The sequence below is a fragment of the Camelus bactrianus genome, chromosome 3, assembly GCF_048773025.1.
Source record: "Camelus bactrianus isolate YW-2024 breed Bactrian camel chromosome 3, ASM4877302v1, whole genome shotgun sequence".
Taxonomy (NCBI): Eukaryota; Metazoa; Chordata; class Mammalia; order Artiodactyla; family Camelidae; genus Camelus; species Camelus bactrianus.
In genome coordinates, this window is record NC_133541.1 from 68,897,880 (window position 1) to 68,914,298 (window position 16,419).

Sequence of the window (16,419 nt, forward strand, 5' to 3'; positions counted from 1 at the left end):
GGTTGCTACTTTTTATTTTATGCATTTGTATTAATGCATCTTTATCTGGAAACTGGCATTAATAAAACTACATCAATCTAGAATACCCTTGAGATCAGCCTTTTATGAGCCTGTAAGCAGGAAAAAATAAAAACCTCTAAAACACAGTCTATGAAATAAATTGTGTAAGAGAATTTTCATTGGTTGATAATGACTATTAGAAGCTTCCTTAATATGACTAGGTACATAGTAAGACTTGATACATAAATCATGCAAGGGAGGGAATAGCGCAGTGATAGAGTTCGTGCCTAGCATGCATGAGGTCCTGGGTTCAATCCTCAGTACCTCCATTAAAAACTAAATAAATAAACCTAATTATCCCCACCAAAAAACATAAAAAAGATAAAAAAACACCACGGTGCAATTTCTACATAAATGTGGTAGTTTGCTAAAAAATAACTATTGCAGTTTAATTAAAAGTAATCTCTAAAATGTTTGCTTTTTCAAATAAAATTCACCAAACATAATTTAATGTTTCTTGGTTCATAAAAGGTCCTTATAAACAATATAAATCATATTATTTAAGTCTGTGAAATTACAGATATTTACACCTATAAATATGGTTTTTCCTTTTCATTGTGTGCTCTTTTCTAATTTTAACAGGCATTCTACAACTGATATGTTTATAATGTGGCAGTGCTTCTCAGAGAAAAGAAATTACTATAGTGAGCAGAACTAAAATACAAAGAAAATTAATTTATTTTCTGATCTTTACTTTTACTCTTCTCAGCATTTTATTTGGTTCATAGTAATGATAATTAATAAAAATACTCCCTTACAATAAACGAGTAAAATATATTCTATTATATTCCAGTCATTTTTAGAAAAAGAAAAAACAAGCCAATAATAAACGGAGGAAACTTCCTGATTTCAGAACTATCTCGGATTGTTCTGATTAAGTTTAAACCTTAGTGAGGTGCTTCACATAAATTAATTATTCTCTGATGAGTAATGGAACACTGAATTTCCCACCACCATACTTTTTAATGGAACACTGAATTTCCCACCACCATACTTCAGTCCATCAAGCTTTTACTTTACTCAATGATATTTTGAAAAGTATGAGATAATATTCTCTAAAACTAACAATAATGAATCCCAGGACTTACAATTACAAAGCTCCCTATACTAAATTTCATCTTTTACCGCACACTTTGATCTTAAATTTATAACTAAAAAAAAATTTTAGAGAGAAATTCAGTAACTTAATGACCATATATCAGTTTTTCTTATTTATAAACAAATACCTTTATTTTACATAAGACTCGTGATTACTTGAAGATTGAATTGGCTGATAGTCAAATACAGCAAATAAAATTTAAAAAGACATGAATAAGCAAAATTTCAAAACTGTCAAGTTTACCTGCTGTCTTGCTTGTAGTGATCCCAATCACGATGATCTTTACCATTACTAAAAGAAGAATAGGGTCTTTTCCTAGAGTCAGTCTTTTTATAAGAGTCTCCCTGATGTCGGTCTTTATGATGATCATGATACTGAGATAAGTGTCTATCAGATGAATAACTGTCCCTGCTGCTATCATCATGATTTGTGTTCTCTTTTAATCTTTCCACATCTGTTAGATAAAAGTGTCCAACTTTTGTTAATGACTTAAAAAAAAAAGGTAAACAAAAGTAACGTCACTGCTAGATTTTAAGAACTCCTGTTTCAACTCCAACAAAACTAGTTCCCAAATGCAGGCAGTTAAAGCACGTAGAAATGGTCTATAAAAGACATACTAAGGCTTACAAATAGGTTGCTTAAATCTGAAATGTGAAAAAATCGCAACTGAAAAATATAAGGCCCATTTCCTTCACAGTCTATATTTTTGTGAATCTTGCATAGAAAGAATGCATCATTATTCCAAATAGTATTTTTTTTTAAAAGATTCAACAATTATTCTATAATTTCTAGTAACTGGTCAAAGCTAATAATAAGCTAAAAAGGATTACTGTTTAAGATGCTAGATTTGATATAATAACATGGGTGTGTATCATCTAAAACCACTCCACCCAACCCTGCCACCGCCCACCAAAAACCAATTTTTAAATTTACTATTCAAAAGAATTAGTAAGACTCACTTACCTGGATTTCGAATCATCTGAGTATTCAAGTTGCTGTTCTGGTCATTATTTTGCTAAAATAAATGCACATATTTAAGAATCTTTTAAGTGGCTTCAAACACTCATAAAACAGGAAAAAGAAAATCCTGATGCTAAAAGAAGTTCTCACTTAAGATATTAGAATGTATAAATGTAACTTCTGTAGGTATCTTTTTTTTTTTAATAAATTATTTGACCCATGACTTTTTAAAAAATTTGACTCTGAAATAATTTTAGACTTACAGAAAGGCTGCAAAAATAGTACCAAGAGTTCCCATATGCTTTTTACCAGCTTCTAACGTCAGTATCTTATGTAACCATAGTATAATGATCAAAAAACTAAGTAATGAACACTATTAACTTCAGACTTCAATTCAGATCTCACATTTCCTCACTAAGGTCCTTTTCTCTGCTCCAGAATCCAAACTTGGAACTCCAGATTACACTTAGTTTTCAAGTTTTTTAGTTTCCTCCAATCTGGGACAGCTCCTTAAGTTTTTCTTGTTTTCCATGACCTTGACACTTTTGACAGTTATTTTATAGAATCTCTCTCAAATCGGGTTTGCCTGATATTTTCTTATTATTTGATTGAGGTTATGCATTTTTGCCAAGAATTCCACAGAAGTGTTGTTGTACCTTTTGCAGTGCATAGTTTCAGGGGGTTCATGATGTTAGTATGTCTTATTACTGGTGATGTTAACCTTGATTGTTCATTTAAGGTGGTGTCAGGCAAAGTTATTATTTTTCTCTTTGTAATCAATGAACATTTTGGAGGAGAGACTTTTAGACTATGCCGATGTCTTGTTTCTTGCCCACTTATTTTAGCTTGCTTCAAAGGACCTTACCCACAGTAATCTTTGGTATGTGGTACTCTACTACAAATGCAGTACTCTAAAGGTGACTTCCTATTTCCTTCATTCCTTCTACATTTATTAACTGAATTCTTCTGTAGGGAAGAATGGCTCAATGATGCATTAATTTACCTGAGATTCCTGCCGTTTTTTAATAGCATGCTTATATAATTTATGTAATTTTCTTGCATCAAACTCAGTAAACTTAGATACAAAAATCCACAGGTTTCTAGAAGAAAAAAAGACAAATTAGTCTGGTGGAAAATAAACCCTACCCTCTAGACAGGAACATACATACTATACATCTCAGCCCTCTAAAGAACAAAGTCTAAGGAGATTATTTCTAGCATTTAAAAAAACTTCATGTATGGATAAGTTTCCAAATAAACTTAAACATTATTAACTTTTACTTCTTTTCTGACCTCCTTCATTTTACAATCTTTGGAGTGGAAAGTAGTTACCAATCCTAGTTTGAAACCAAAGAAAAGTAAACTTACCAATTAGGGACTCATTGTGATGAAGATTAGGTATAAAAGGAATACACTATGTTAGTAGTTTGAGTAAAGATACCATCAGATAACATGGATTACGCTTGTGAAAGAAAGGTCCCAAATAATGAATTAAAAGCAATTCTCATTTTATAATTGTAATGTTAACAGTCATGGGAGTAACAGGATCAGACACTGTCAACCAAGGACACTGTATCTTCAGGTCCCTCTTCCCATCCCAAGGCTTGGATTAGTTATTGATCATAGAACTCCTTCATGATAAATTCAGATACAGCCTCTGAATCCTTCTCAATACAACCCTGTAGCAGCCACTAATAATCGTGACACCTGAGTTGAAGTTGATCTGCATCACTAAAATAGTAACTTCATGTATTTACATTTTCTTGAACCACTAGCCTTCCAACAGGTGTGTTAAATAAAGATTTTGAATTTTGTCTATATAAACAAGATGGTGCAGAAATTACTAATCAGCCAGTGATGGGGGTTTAGTGGACTACCCAATATCAACATTTTTACTGAGCCAAGCAATAGATTTTAAGTCATTAAAAAACAAACAAACAAAAAACCTCTGTGTGTGAATGACTTCCCAGAAGAAAGCTATCTTTCTGTGATATTAATAGAAGAGAAAGCAAAAATTCTTAGCTAGGAAATAATTTTCTTTTTTTTATGGGAGAAATAATACTATATAGAAGCACTTAATCTGGGGATTTCTAAACAGCTGAGACGTATTCCTCTCAAATATCAAGAGTCTATTGCCTGTGACTACAAAACATACATTAAATTATAAAGCCTTGAATGAGATACTATTGGTAACAGATATTTTATACAGGTTTTATATTTCTGAAGCTCTTTTCTATTAATTCCACAAATAACTTATCTTTTAGGTAGGCACAGTCAACACAGAGGACAATTTTTAAAATAAACAAATGAGGTAATAAGGCTAAAGTGGCTTGTCTAAACTCACACAACTAGGTAAGGTTAAAAGACAGAGCCCCAAATTCTCTTTCCACTAAGATCAGTAATTCTTAACCTTTTGATTTTGGACATTGATATGTGTAAAGAGCTGCTTCCTAGTAAAGTACTAAAAAGTTGCCAAGTGTTAGTAAATTTTGGAAATCCTAAGTCTGTGAGTCATACATTAACTACAAAATTATCTCAGCACATACATGTGCATACAAAGATGGATAACTGGTTGACTTTCTAAAAGAATTTTTATCAGTGTTGTCAAGTCGGTTGTGGCTTTCTCATGTGTTTCTGTTTTGTTTCATTAATTATACATTACCATTAGTATTATCAATTTAGTTTGTGAAGGATGTTTGCTTAAATGCATGATATGATGATACGTATTCTACATCAATATTTTGGTCTGTAATTTTACAAAAACTAGACTAAAAATGTATTGCAGTCTCATGTGAAGTTTCTAATTTTTCCTATTGTAGAAGTGTAAAAAGTTCTTTGTACATAAAAAAAGTACTGCAGTCTAAAGAGCAGTCACCCAAATCCTTATGTTTAATGTGCATAGATTTATGCACAGTATCCTCAGAATTTGCTTCTACAGTGATACTTCATAGTCTGTAAAATGGGGCTATTTAAATAAGTTGTAGCATATGATCAAAGCATATCAAGTTAGCAAGACAAATAGCAGGCTATTTTAAACCAATAAATTTTCATAATACGCATAATTACTTAAAAACTTTAAGTAATTTTCATACATCAAAGATGAAAGAATTTTACAATGATCACCCATATACCTACTACCTAGATCTCCTAGTAACATTTTATTGTGCTTGCTCTATTCACATATCATTTCATACATCCATCCCTCTGTCAGTCCTCTCATTTTTCTTTGATGCATTTCAAAGAAAAATTATAGGTATTACTGTATCTACCTCTAAATACCTCAGCATGCATATCATTAACTACAGTCAATACTGTTCGGTTTTTCTTTTGAAATATCCTTTAGACTGTACTTTCCCCTGTAATCAATTATCAATGAAATAAAAGAATGAAGAAATAGCTAACCAAGTCATCAAAGACAATTCTTTAAACAAATTCTAGAGAAAGTTTATCAGCGAGCAATTGAAAAAAATAATCAACTTCAATACTAAAAAATATTAAAATCTTTGTAATTGACATCTAATTTAATTAGCAAATCTTGTTAATATCCAGTGTTTGACATTAAATTAAAACAGCTTATTTTGAAATTAAAATATCAAAAAGACAATAGGTTTAAAAAATGGGCAGAGGACCTGAAGAGGTATTTTCTGAAGAAGACATACAGATAGCCAACAGGCACATTAAAAGATGTTCATCAGTAATCACTAGAAATGCAAATCAAAACCAAAATGACATATATTCCCTCACATCAGTCAGAATGGCTACTGTTAAAAAAACAAGAGAAAACAAGTGTTGACCAGGATGTGGAGAAGAAGGAGCCCTTGTGCACTGCTGCTACAAATGTAAACTGGTATGGCCACTATGGAAATCAGTATGGAGGTCCTTCAAAAATTAAAAACATAACTACCATGCAATCCAGCAATTCTATTTCTCACTATTTATTTGAAGAAAAAGAAAATACTAATTCAAAAAGATATGTGCACCTAAGTGTTCTTTGTAGCATTATTTACAATAGCCAAGGTACAGAAGTAATTTAAGTGCCCAGACAGATAAATGGATAAAAATGTGATTTATCTGAGTGTGTGTATACACGAACATACATAAAATGGAATATTACTCAGCCATAAAAAATGAAACCTTGCCATTTGTGACAACAAGGATGGACCTGGAGAGTATTATGCTAAGTGAAATAAGTCAGACAAATACTGTATATTTCACTTATATGTGGAATCTGAAAAACAAAAACAGATATAACAAAACAGATACAGACTCACAGAGACAGAGAACAAACTAGTGGTTGCCAGAAAGGTGGGGGTAGGGGTAGGTGTGTGGGCAAAACAGGTGAAAGGGACTAAGGGGTGCAAACTATCAGGTATAAAGCTATAGAACAGGAACATAGTAAAACTTGCTTAATGTCAACTGCTGTAATAATTATGGGTCAAGTCCTTATCTTTGTAAGTAAGGTCTCTATCTTCTTTCGTTTTGTAGAATCAGTGACTGTAACTGTGTTCTGTGGGGTGGGGTGGGGCAAGGTGGTCAGCAGTTCAGTGATAAGTCTTAATACAAGGGACTCCTCCTTGCTTCTACATTTTCCACCCAGTCTATCTCCAAGATAGCACTCAGACCAGAGTAAAAACTAATTTGCTTTGAAATATTTCTTAATTGGGGTCTATTTTCTCCTCTCCTTCAAGGCAATCTACTATAACTAGAGGCAGTGACAGCAGAAATAAAAACCAAGGAATATAAATCAAGGCAGATGAGCACAAAACAGGAGAAACACAAAGGTAATTTGTCTAACTGGGTAAAGAGAAGGATCAAACCTTGGGAGTTAAAGATGAACACAAAAAAGGCTCCTGGCTCTTTGGTCTCTTTTCTTTTAGAGGTTATTTTAATCCTCCTTTTCCTAATAGCAAACTAAATCTAAAATAACATCTATTTATATTAGCCACTCTGTAATTTCAATAAGATGCTGCTTATTTCTAATCTAGAAAGCAACTAAAATATTCTGCCTTCTTCACAACCTCAAAATTCTAAACTCTAATTACATATAAGGTTTTAAAAACTGGGATGCATCAAATAATTATTTCCAGAGAGAAAATAAGCTCCTTTACACTAAAAAGAAAATTTCCATAATCCTTTAAATTAACTAAATTTAGCTTTAAGAATAATAACTCACAGCACTTCTGTTATTTTCCTAATTTTATCACAGACAAACAATAATTAAGAATATGTCTGGGATCCATTGAAAGAGAGAACTTAACTTTGGATCTTGAATATAGAGAATTTAGCTATATTCTCATTTAATCCATGTATATATACACACACACAACACATATATAATTTAACTTTACTGTATTCCTGTTCTGTGGTTCTGTTCTTTGGGGATCATTGTGTGAGTTGAAAGAGCTTTGAGAAAGGTAAATTACTCTTTTTCGTGGTATTTAAGGAAACCATTAAAGCTCCAGTATATATATTTCAACCTAAATAAAAGATTAAACCAGACACTATGAATACAGTTCTTTAGAATTATTGCCTTGTTCCTCATGGTATCTCTTATCACCGTCATTCAATAACTGGAAACTATGTAGTGCCTTACAATTTATAAAGGGCTTCAAGTACAGATGCTATCATTTTACAGATGACAATACTGAGGGGGCTCATACTGGTAACTGTTCAAGGTCACACAGCCAAAAACTATCCAAGATGGGGACTAAGCGTGTCCTGTGATTGCCAACTCCAGTGATCATTCCATGTTATTCCAGGCACGTGACTTCACGCTCTTATCGTCCATGCATGGATTTGGTTTCTTTAGACATGACAGCTCAGTTTACTTGTTTTCAAAAGCCTAGTGATCATGATCAAGTTCCTACCTCCTCTTTCTAAAATGGATCCTGACTGAATTTAAGGAAGGGGGACAAGGATAGAATTTTTCTTAACTTTAGTGTAATCATGACTTTTCCAGAAATATATCAGTAAAGTTTTTGTTTTGATAAGTAGCTGCACTGTACATAGTGAAGAAAACAGCAGGCTAATAAACTGATATCAGTGACTGGTTTGTGCTCATTTTTCTTCCTAACCTAATAGTTTGGCTTAACAATGACCTGGATTTGGTAATCCATAAGTGGCTAGTATAATATTATAGCAGTTCAGGTTTGTAATTTTAAGATCAACTGTGTTGATGCTGCTTCTAAAATGAAAGGGGAAATAAAAGTCTGCATTTTACACTGCTTGAGGGTATAAATTTTTACAAGACTTTATAGTCATACTTAGAAAATGAATTGCTATTTATGTAACAATAAATTTGGTACACCAGACTTTGAAGATATTACTGAGAATAATCTGGTGAACTGCAGAGATTTTAAAAAATAAGATGCAACCTGAATTTTAATGAAACAGCTTTCACTATTTAAAGGCAGAGATACCTTCTATGGCTTACCATGATGTCTAAGTAAGTAATCATTCTTGAATAAAAAGCTTTAAAAAGTAAAAACAATCATCTTCAGGTTACCTCTTTAAACATTTTCTTCCCTAAACTTTAGAAGGAGAAAAATAAATTGAAATACAAGAGACAAATAGATGGTTACAAAATCACAAATTTAACACCTCCTGAAAAATACATCACTTACTTTCTCCACTGCTTGATTTGTTCAGGATTTGTATACTCTTTCAGACATTCCGTGATGTGGTCTCCAATTTTTATTAAGCATTGTCTAGTATGTTCCAGTTGTTCTCTTTCTGAAAGGCCTTTCTCAGGCCTATCAAGTTGCTTCAAAGCTGCTTTGACAGGCCTCATTCTTTCTTTACACTTTAAAATAGGAAAATAAGAATATAAATACATGTGTTAAAAACATGAATGCAACAAAGATCTACTCCTTTCAATGATACGTAAGTAATGCTGAAATGAGCACTAAATTTCACCTCATAGCTCTTAAATGTATGGGGTTTTCCCTTCAGATTTTATTCAAAAAGCAATGCTTTCTAGTATTATTTAAGATCAGTCTTCGTAAGTAAGAGCCTTGGATTTTACCTACCTTCTGTAAAAATGGTTACTTTTTACACTGGTGTATAACATTCTAAGCAGTCTTAAAGAATTTTGAAAGATAACAGAATACTTCAGAGTACTAGTTAATATCCTATATTGACTATAATACAGAAGAGTATTAAAAAAGAGATCTTTATACAATAAAATATATTCTCACAAGTATTAAAATCAATAAACTTACAAGTATAAACTCTATTCTTCTAAATCTTTGGGACAAAATGAAGTAACTAATGATGAGTTTTCCTACTATCATATTTTGGGTAGTCGGGGAGAAGGGTGGGTGATAGAAACCAACCTTTTCCCTAATCTACAGGTCGCTGGCGTGCTAATAAAAGGACGACATACTACAAAAATTTTATGATTCAGCTAAAGTTCAATTTGTGTAATAAAAACTATACCCTTATACCAAAAGAAAAATATTACTAAAAAAGCAAAGTACAAATAAATTTTATTATATGTAAATGCAAAAACAATTTTAAAATTTATACTTACTTCCATGAGCAGCAAGTTGGGTTAATTCCAAGAATGTAAGGATGAATCAGCTACAGACCATATATTTAACTGATTCACCACCACCATTTATTTAAAGAAATCCTCACATCACGGCTGTGAAGGGCCTTTCTTACCAATTAAGTGTCTATGTTATATATGTGTGAATTTGTTTTGAGTACTTTTTGTTTTGATCTATTTGTCCAAATCAGTTGGGAAGCTTTCCAACTTTTGTAAGGAATAATAATTTTTAATTTCTATTTTTTATTTTTTTTGATGTGTTTATTGCCATTTTGAATTTAGTTTACCAGGTGATTTGGTATTTCCTCATTATTCCTTTCTTTTTATGGTTTGATATTTTCTTTTGTATTATCTTGGTTTCTTTTTGGTTTTTGTGACTACCCCTTATGCTTTTGACTTGTGGTTACACTGTTTTTCAAGTATATTAACCCATTACTGTATCTGTTTGGTTTTAAACTGATAGTCATACAAACTGAAACACATCCTAAAAAGAATGAAAAGAAAAAAAATCTGTATTCTCTTGCTCCTCTCTCCCATGTTTAATGATTTTGATGTCCTTCTTTTACATCTTCATGTTTATTCTGTTACAACTCATTGTCGTTATCACCTTTCCAATTATGGTCTTCTCATTTCTACAACTGCTTTTCTAATTAGAGTAGGCCTCTCAATATTTCTTTTAGCATAGGTTTAGTATTGCTGCATTCTTTTCGTTTTGGCTTATCTGTGAAATTCTTTCTCTAGCCTATTCTAAAGGATAGCCTTGCTAGGTAAAGTATCCTAGGTTGAAGCTTTTTCTCATTCAGAACTTTGAATATATGTTGCCACTCCCTTCTGGCCTGCAGTGCTTGTGTAGAGAAATCAGCTTAAAACCTTTTGGGAGTTCCCTTGTAACTAACTCTATTTTTCTGTTGCTGCCTTTAGAATAATTTCTTTAGCTTTAACCTTGGCCATCTTAATTATAACGTCTTGGTGTCAGTCTGTTTGGGTTCTTCTTGTTGGGGACCCTCTGTGCTCTCTGTACTTGGATATCTGTTTCCTTTAGGTTTGGAAAGTTTTCAGTCATGATTTCTTCAAATACCTTTTCAGTCTGCTTTTCTTTCTTCCCCTTCTGGGACCCCTATTATGAGTAGGTTGGCACGCTTTATGTTTTCTCATAGGTTCCTTATATTGCTTTCCTTGGTTTTTACTTGCTTTCCTATCTGCTGTTCTGACTGGGTGACTTACGTTACCCTGTCTTCTAAGTTACTTATTTGCTCCTCTGCATTGTCCAGTCTGCTTTTGACTGCCTTTAGCTCGGCTCATATCTCAGTCACTGAGTTTTCTGTTTTTAACTGGCTCCTCTTTATAGTTTCAATTTCCTTTTTACAGTATTCTTTGTCTCTATTCATAATCTCACTTATTTCCTTCAGCGCTTTTGTCACTCCCTTTTTGAAGTCATGATCTTGTAGCCTACTGAAGTCTATTTCATTGATTGTTCTTTCAGAGGATTTCTCTTGTTCTTTTAATTGGGAGTAGTTCCTCTGCTTCATTTTACTTATTACCTCTCTGGCACTATAGATTATGGAGTATCAGTTATCTACCGTGGTCTTGAAGGGATGTTTTGTTTTGTTTGTTTGTTTGTTTCTTTTAAAGAGGACGCGTTCCTACGTAGACTGCGCACCCCTAATAATTTTGTCATGAGGTCTGTTTTTAGTGCGGATGGTTGCCATGTCTTTATTCTGTGTGTGTTGGCCATTATCCCTTTGCTTGGGGGTGTGGCCACTGTTGTGACCAGAGTCTGCCCTGGTTGTTGAGCGAGGCCTCCTTTCTGTTCTGTGGTTATCACAACCCTGACAGGGGCTGGGTCTGTTCCACTTTTGTTGGAATGGAGGCTTCCAGACCCATTTCTGAGCTGTGGTGCATAGCAGGCAGGGTTGGAGCACTTTAAGTACTTTTGTTGACTCTGCCCTTGTCCCAGCTTTAGCCACTGGAACATCACTACACTGCTCTGGTGTCCCCCAGGTTCTCTGCCCTCAGAGCTACCAGTGCAGTTCTGCCTTCTTCTGGGTCGCACACTTGGATTGTGGTGCACTACTGGGTCAGCACCATCCCCAATACCAAACACCACTCCTGCACTCACCCTGCTGTGTGAACTCTGCTTACACGTCCTAGAGGCCGGTGGGTTGTACCATTGGGTCAGTGCCATGTCCACGCAGGGCAGATGGGCTTGCAAACCAGCTGCACCAGCCCTCGTCCCCTTTGTGTGCAAGAACTCTGCTCCTTGCTTTTCTTAGAGGCGCAGGTCCACAAAGGCACCCATGGAGCAAAATGGCCCCCTCTGCCTGGGGCTGTAAACAAATCTCAGTCCCACCTATGAAGTTGGAGAGCCCTAGGTACATATTCAGGTTTCAACCCTACCTCCTAGGAATAATTTAAATATCACTGGAATTATGTATCCTCTAGTAAAAAAATCAGAATTCTGGCCTGATGTCTTTTTTTTAAAAAAAGAAAAAAAGGAAAAATCTTTAATATCCTTTCTAATTTTTAGTGTTATTCCTATCTGTTCTGTACATTTCCTATTTCTTGTTAAATTTTGGTAGTTTATATTCTGCTAATTCAACATAATGTAGGTTGAGTGCATACTATGTTCTTGGCATTGTCCTAGACCCAGAAAATAAAACAGTAAAGGAAACAGAGACCCTGCTTTTATGCAATCTGTACTCTAGTAGAATAGAGTCAATAAATAAATAAGATATAGTGTGTTGGTGACAACTGTGATAAAGAAAAATAAAGCAGGAAAGAGCAGGGAGCTTTCTACCTTATGATTTCAGAGAAGGGAGATGTTTGAGAAGATATCTAAAGAAAATGAAAGAGTAAGCCATCCCAAGCAGAGGTAATAGCAAGTAATTGAAGAGTTCAAAGGAAGAGTATGAATTCCAGTGTGGCTGGAACCAAGTGTGTGAGAAAAGTAGCCAATGATAGAACTAAACCAGATGCTGTCTCTTTTAGGCTATTTGTTATCTTTTATCCTGAATGAAAGGGAAAGCCATTTGAGGGTTTTAAACGAAAAAGTAATATGGGGTGACTTTATTATCCCTGTAACAGTCATTATCACTCTGGCTGCTGTATAGAATACAGACTGAATATGAAAAGAGTACAGGGTGAGATGCGAAGGGTGGAAGCAGTGACAGTAACTATGGAGCTACGGAAATAATCTAAGAAAGAGATGAATGTGGTTTCAACCAGTGTATTAGAGCCAATATGACTGCTCATTGACTGAATGTGAGTAGAGGAAAAAGAGAATTAACAACTAAATTCTATGCTAAGGTCAAGGCCTGAAGATGGGAATTGGAGCAGTGACAATTAACATTTATAAAGTATTTATTAGGTACCAGAGGCTGTGCATTGCTTTAAGCACACTTCATTTGATTCTAACGACAGAACTTTACAATACTATTCATTCTATTTTATAGAAAAAGAATTTGAAGCTTAGAATGAAATGACATCTGTGAAACCCATGTTTGATTTCCAACACTACTCTTTCTTGACTGTTACATTATACTGCTATTTAGCAAGACAAATCAATAAGGTGTTATTCAAAGTGTGGCCTATTAACCTGTGCTAGTCCACAATAGCATATGTACAGAAATTTTAGAAATCTTCATATCAATTTGATAGTATAACTTTACATCTACTGAATATCATAACTAAACATTGGGGCTTATAGTCTGTATTCTTTTTGTCTTATTTTCACTTCTCATTTTTACTGTATTTTCTAAAAATACTGATCTGTAAAAGATAAGATAATTATTCACTGTAGATAAGAAGCACTATTATAATATGTTTAAGAATTGTGAAAAGCTTAAAAATTTTAAAGTTGGAGGGAAAAAGTTCACTCTCTTTATGAAGAAGGTCTTCAGGTTGATTCTAATTTTAAGACATCTTTCACAATTAGATTCAATTGCTTTTATCAATCTGAACTACATATAGCAGTATTAAATTCAAATACATTTCTAAATCAGAAGCTTTAAAAGATTAATATAAATGAATGTTATAAGAATTATTACTAATAACCAGAAACTCTACTACTTACAATGCTGAATGTCTTCTGATCTAGCTCTTCAGATTCTTCAGATATGGGAACTGGTTCACCACTTGCTGTGATATGAACTGGAGCATCTGACACTGAAGATTTCTTAGATCGTTCCTTGCTATCAGGCTTGGATTCACTCAACTGATGAAAAACAAAATTAAACAAAAATCCAACAAGGCAAAATGATTAACACTTTCAGAAGATAATTACTGTCTCATTTTAGTCTATAATTCTTTATTCACATTCAATATTCTTATCTTTTTTATCTTTCCCCTAATTTTACTTGGGGAAACCAAAAATAAAGCTACTCTGTAATGTTACTCATTACATAAGGCATTTAAAAGGATTCAAATCTGTTTTTCTCCTCTACTAGATACCCATCTGTATTTTTAGAGAACTCAGTTACTGAGACTAATTGGGCTGATAGGCAATTTATTTTCCTAAAATGTAAAATGTTGATTGGTTACTTTCTAAGTTTTATATTATGATTTGCATACCTTTTCTTCCTTTATGTCTTTTTCTTTCTGTATAGCTTCTTTTACTTTGTTTTCTCTTTTTTCTTTAAAATCTTTTTCCTTTATATCTTTCTTATCCTCTTTTTCCTTTATCTCCCTTTTAAGTTCTCTTTTATTTTCCTTTTCTTTTGCTTCCCTCTTTTCTTCTGGTTCCTTCTTTATACAAACATCTGGCTCAGGTTTTTCTTCACTGTCTCTTTCTGTTTTAATTTTTTTATTTGGATGTTTCACAGAAGTGATCTCATCCTGAAAAGTGCAAGTATGGCCAATGTATTACTAACCAAATCTAGACAAAGACTAATTTTTTTTGCATGACTGTGGATTGCATGTATGTGGATTCCAAGAGAAATAATCCAGAATCCCGTTAGTAATGATACATGCAATGTGGGCCTGTCTATAAAAACTAAGGTAAGTCAGTCCCATTCAAAATTTACAAAAAATGGAGACAGAATTGTCATTCAAATGGCAAATGTTTGAAAATGAAGGACCTTTGCTCTATCCATCTAAGTGATATGTAATATTCTATTGGATGCGTAGAATTCTTTATTTGTAAATGAGACTATGTAATGAACTATAAAAAAGAAGTTCAGTATCTTTAAATTTTCAAGCCTTAGTTCAAATTTTAAATGTAAAGTATACTAAAAAACATGCCGTGTTCCCTTTCTATATAACAGGTTGCTTTTCTAAAATATACTGTTACCTTATCATCATCTTCATCGGACTTTTCTGAGGGCAGGGGAGAAGAATCACTCTTTATTTCCTCTTTCACTTTTATAGACTTCATTGCTTTATTCTTCTTAGCTCGTGCTTTTCTCCTCTTTGAACCTCCCTAAAAATAATTATTTTTATTCTAACCAACTCCAATATTAAACCTATAAAGTTAAAAATACATATTCCTACTTAATCCTTAGTCTGTTGGTGATACACTTACTAAGCTTGGTGTAGTTTATCAACAAAAGTGATAAAACTTAATGAATCAAATACATACTAACGTGAATAAATGCTAACGAACTATAATTATTCCTTTAAAAAAAAGGAGTAGAGAGAAACAGGAGGGTTGTTCACCCTCCTAAATTATCTTCAGCTAAATACGATATCACAGATAGCATTAGAAATTATTCTTAATCATAGGTAGTTACTGACACTGTGGTCACACAAACTTTTAAACATTGCATTAGTTTCCAATCACCTCTCTTTCAGTGTCTTTTTCCTACTTTTGTGAAGCCTCCTCATAAGTAAGCTCAGTGATCTTTACTGTTTGTTCCTTTAGCTGCCCAATGTCTCCAAATAAAACAGTAATGGAGACGTGACCTTTTAAAAAGCACTCCACTCCAAAAAATTGCTCCCATTCCCACTCTAAATAATAGGGGGAAAAAAATCCTACTTCTGAAAGATATGACTCACTAGGTACAACATAAATAATCTATTCAAATAAAACTACTGAATTAGAAACACACTTTTAAGCTCACATTAACCATAGGTGTCTAGGATGATCAGTAAACTAGATTAATTTTATCCTAAAGTAAATTGCTTTTAACCATATTTTAACTTACTGCACCAGAAAGCCTCTGAGCTTCTTTTCTTGCAAGATCTTTACTAAGTAATTTGATGAGGTAGTCTGCACGTGTCTGTAACTGTTTCGCTTGTGGTTTTTTATCAGGATCATCTGGAAGAATCTGAAAAGCAATTTTTCATGTTGTTTTAATAAATGACATGAAAAGTAATAATTATTGGCTAAAAAATGCTTACCAAAAAAATACATATAATTCACAAATTACAACTTTTAAAACTTGTAGGAATAAACAAATTAGAATGCAAAATACATTTTTTATACCTATGCCACAAAGATTTAACTTCCCTGGGAATGAATTCTAAATACATGAGAAAAATATCCCTCCGTTCAAAATGAGACATTGTAAGTGTGAAGTTAGAAGTTTTTTTCAAATACCTAATACCGTATTAGCATCCAGTGCTATTTAACTTAGATTTCCTTTCTTTCTCAACAGTATATTTAACTATAAAGTATATACAAATTCCTAGAATACGTAAGTATCATCCATCTAGAAGATGACCCAAAGCATGCACTGTGATGAAACTTTCAGTGAAAATCAGTTAATTTGTTTTGCTTCTTAGTAGCAAATGATAAATATCTAAAGGTTCCCAT

At 33.3% G+C, this 16,419-nt stretch overlaps 1 protein-coding gene across 6 annotated transcripts in view; it reads right to left on the reverse strand.

The window, feature by feature from the left end:
- CHD1 (chromodomain helicase DNA binding protein 1) overlaps positions 1–16,419 on the reverse strand; it is a 78,918-nt gene that overhangs the window by 8,565 nt on the left and 53,934 nt on the right. For 5 of the 6 annotated variants that reach the window (XM_074360407.1, XM_074360405.1, XM_074360406.1 and 2 more), the window contains 8 exons: positions 15,809–15,931; positions 14,956–15,084; positions 14,238–14,501; positions 13,741–13,881; positions 8,743–8,921; positions 3,123–3,219; positions 2,123–2,174; positions 1,403–1,613 (listed from right to left, as the gene is read on the reverse strand). In XM_074360407.1, coding sequence (XP_074216508.1) covers positions 1,403–1,613; positions 2,123–2,174; positions 3,123–3,219; positions 8,743–8,921; positions 13,741–13,881; positions 14,238–14,501; positions 14,956–15,084; positions 15,809–15,931 — 1,196 coding nt within the window. The remainder of the gene's footprint in view (positions 1–1,402; positions 1,614–2,122; positions 2,175–3,122; positions 3,220–8,742; positions 8,922–13,740; positions 13,882–14,237; positions 14,502–14,955; positions 15,085–15,808; positions 15,932–16,419) is intronic. The other variant, XM_074360408.1, reaches the window with a different exon arrangement.